The 697-nt window shown below is 54.8% G+C and overlaps 2 protein-coding genes across 2 annotated transcripts in view; both read left to right on the top strand.

Moving 5' to 3' along the window:
- The window catches only part of EMH_0048560 (D441/Mpe1p like protein with a zinc knuckle (C2HC) and PhD Zn finger domain, related), a gene marked incomplete at both ends in the record, with an annotated part of 6,504 nt that extends 6,064 nt beyond the window's left edge, over positions 1-440 (top strand). The window contains 2 exons of the mRNA XM_013496417.1: positions 42-99; positions 174-440. Coding sequence (XP_013351871.1) covers positions 42-99; positions 174-440 — 325 coding nt within the window. The remainder of the gene's footprint in view (positions 1-41; positions 100-173) is intronic.
- Positions 441-688: 248 nt separating this feature from the next.
- EMH_0048590 (uncharacterized protein) overlaps positions 689-697 on the top strand; it is a gene marked incomplete at both ends in the record, with an annotated part of 1,820 nt that continues 1,811 nt past the window's right edge. The window contains one exon of the mRNA XM_013496418.1: positions 689-695. Coding sequence (XP_013351872.1) covers positions 689-695 — 7 coding nt within the window. The remainder of the gene's footprint in view (positions 696-697) is intronic.

Raw genomic sequence — 697 nt, forward strand, 5'->3', positions numbered from 1 at the left:
ATTCGTTTCTTATTGCGTTGCTGTGTAACTGGGGTGTACAGACAGCACCGCATAGCAGACGAACAAATAAAGGCATATAGAGAAAAACGAAAGGCTGCAGTTGCCCTGGAGACAGCATCCTGATGCAGTTTCAACTCTCATAAAAAAAACTGCTGCTGCTGCTGCTGCTGCAGTTCCTGCAGCAGCAGCAGGAGCTGCAGCAGGAGCTGCAGCAGCAGCAGGAGCTGCAGCAGCAGCAGGAGCTGCAGCAGCAGCAGGAGCTTCAGCAGCAGCAGGAGCTGCAGCACCAGCAGGAGCTGCAGCAGCAGCAGGAGTTGCAGCAGCAGCAGGAGCTGCAGCAGCAGCAGGAGCTGCTGCTGCAGCTGCTATTCTACACCTTTTTTCCGTTCCACTTTGGGTCCTTGTTGACGACTGCAACGCAGCAGCAGCAGCAGCAGTAGCATTTGCTGCTGCTGCCTGTGCGAGTGCAGGTGCGCAGCAGAGGGCGATGCAGCAGCAGCTGCTGCTGCTTTTGCTGCAGTTGCTGCTGCTGCTGTTGCTGCAGTTGCTGCCTCCGCTTTTCATTTGGGGTGGAATATAGAACGACTTGTGTTTTTAAGTTTCATATAGAAACAGGAAGGGGTGTCGAGCTAGCTAGCTAGCTGGGTGGCTAGCTGGGTAGCTAGCTAGTTGGCTAGGGGCAGGCTAGATGGATAGG

The sequence above is a fragment of the Eimeria mitis genome, genomic scaffold, assembly GCF_000499745.2.
Source record: "Eimeria mitis Houghton genomic scaffold, Emh_scaff2097, whole genome shotgun sequence".
Taxonomy (NCBI): Eukaryota; Apicomplexa; class Conoidasida; order Eucoccidiorida; family Eimeriidae; genus Eimeria; species Eimeria mitis.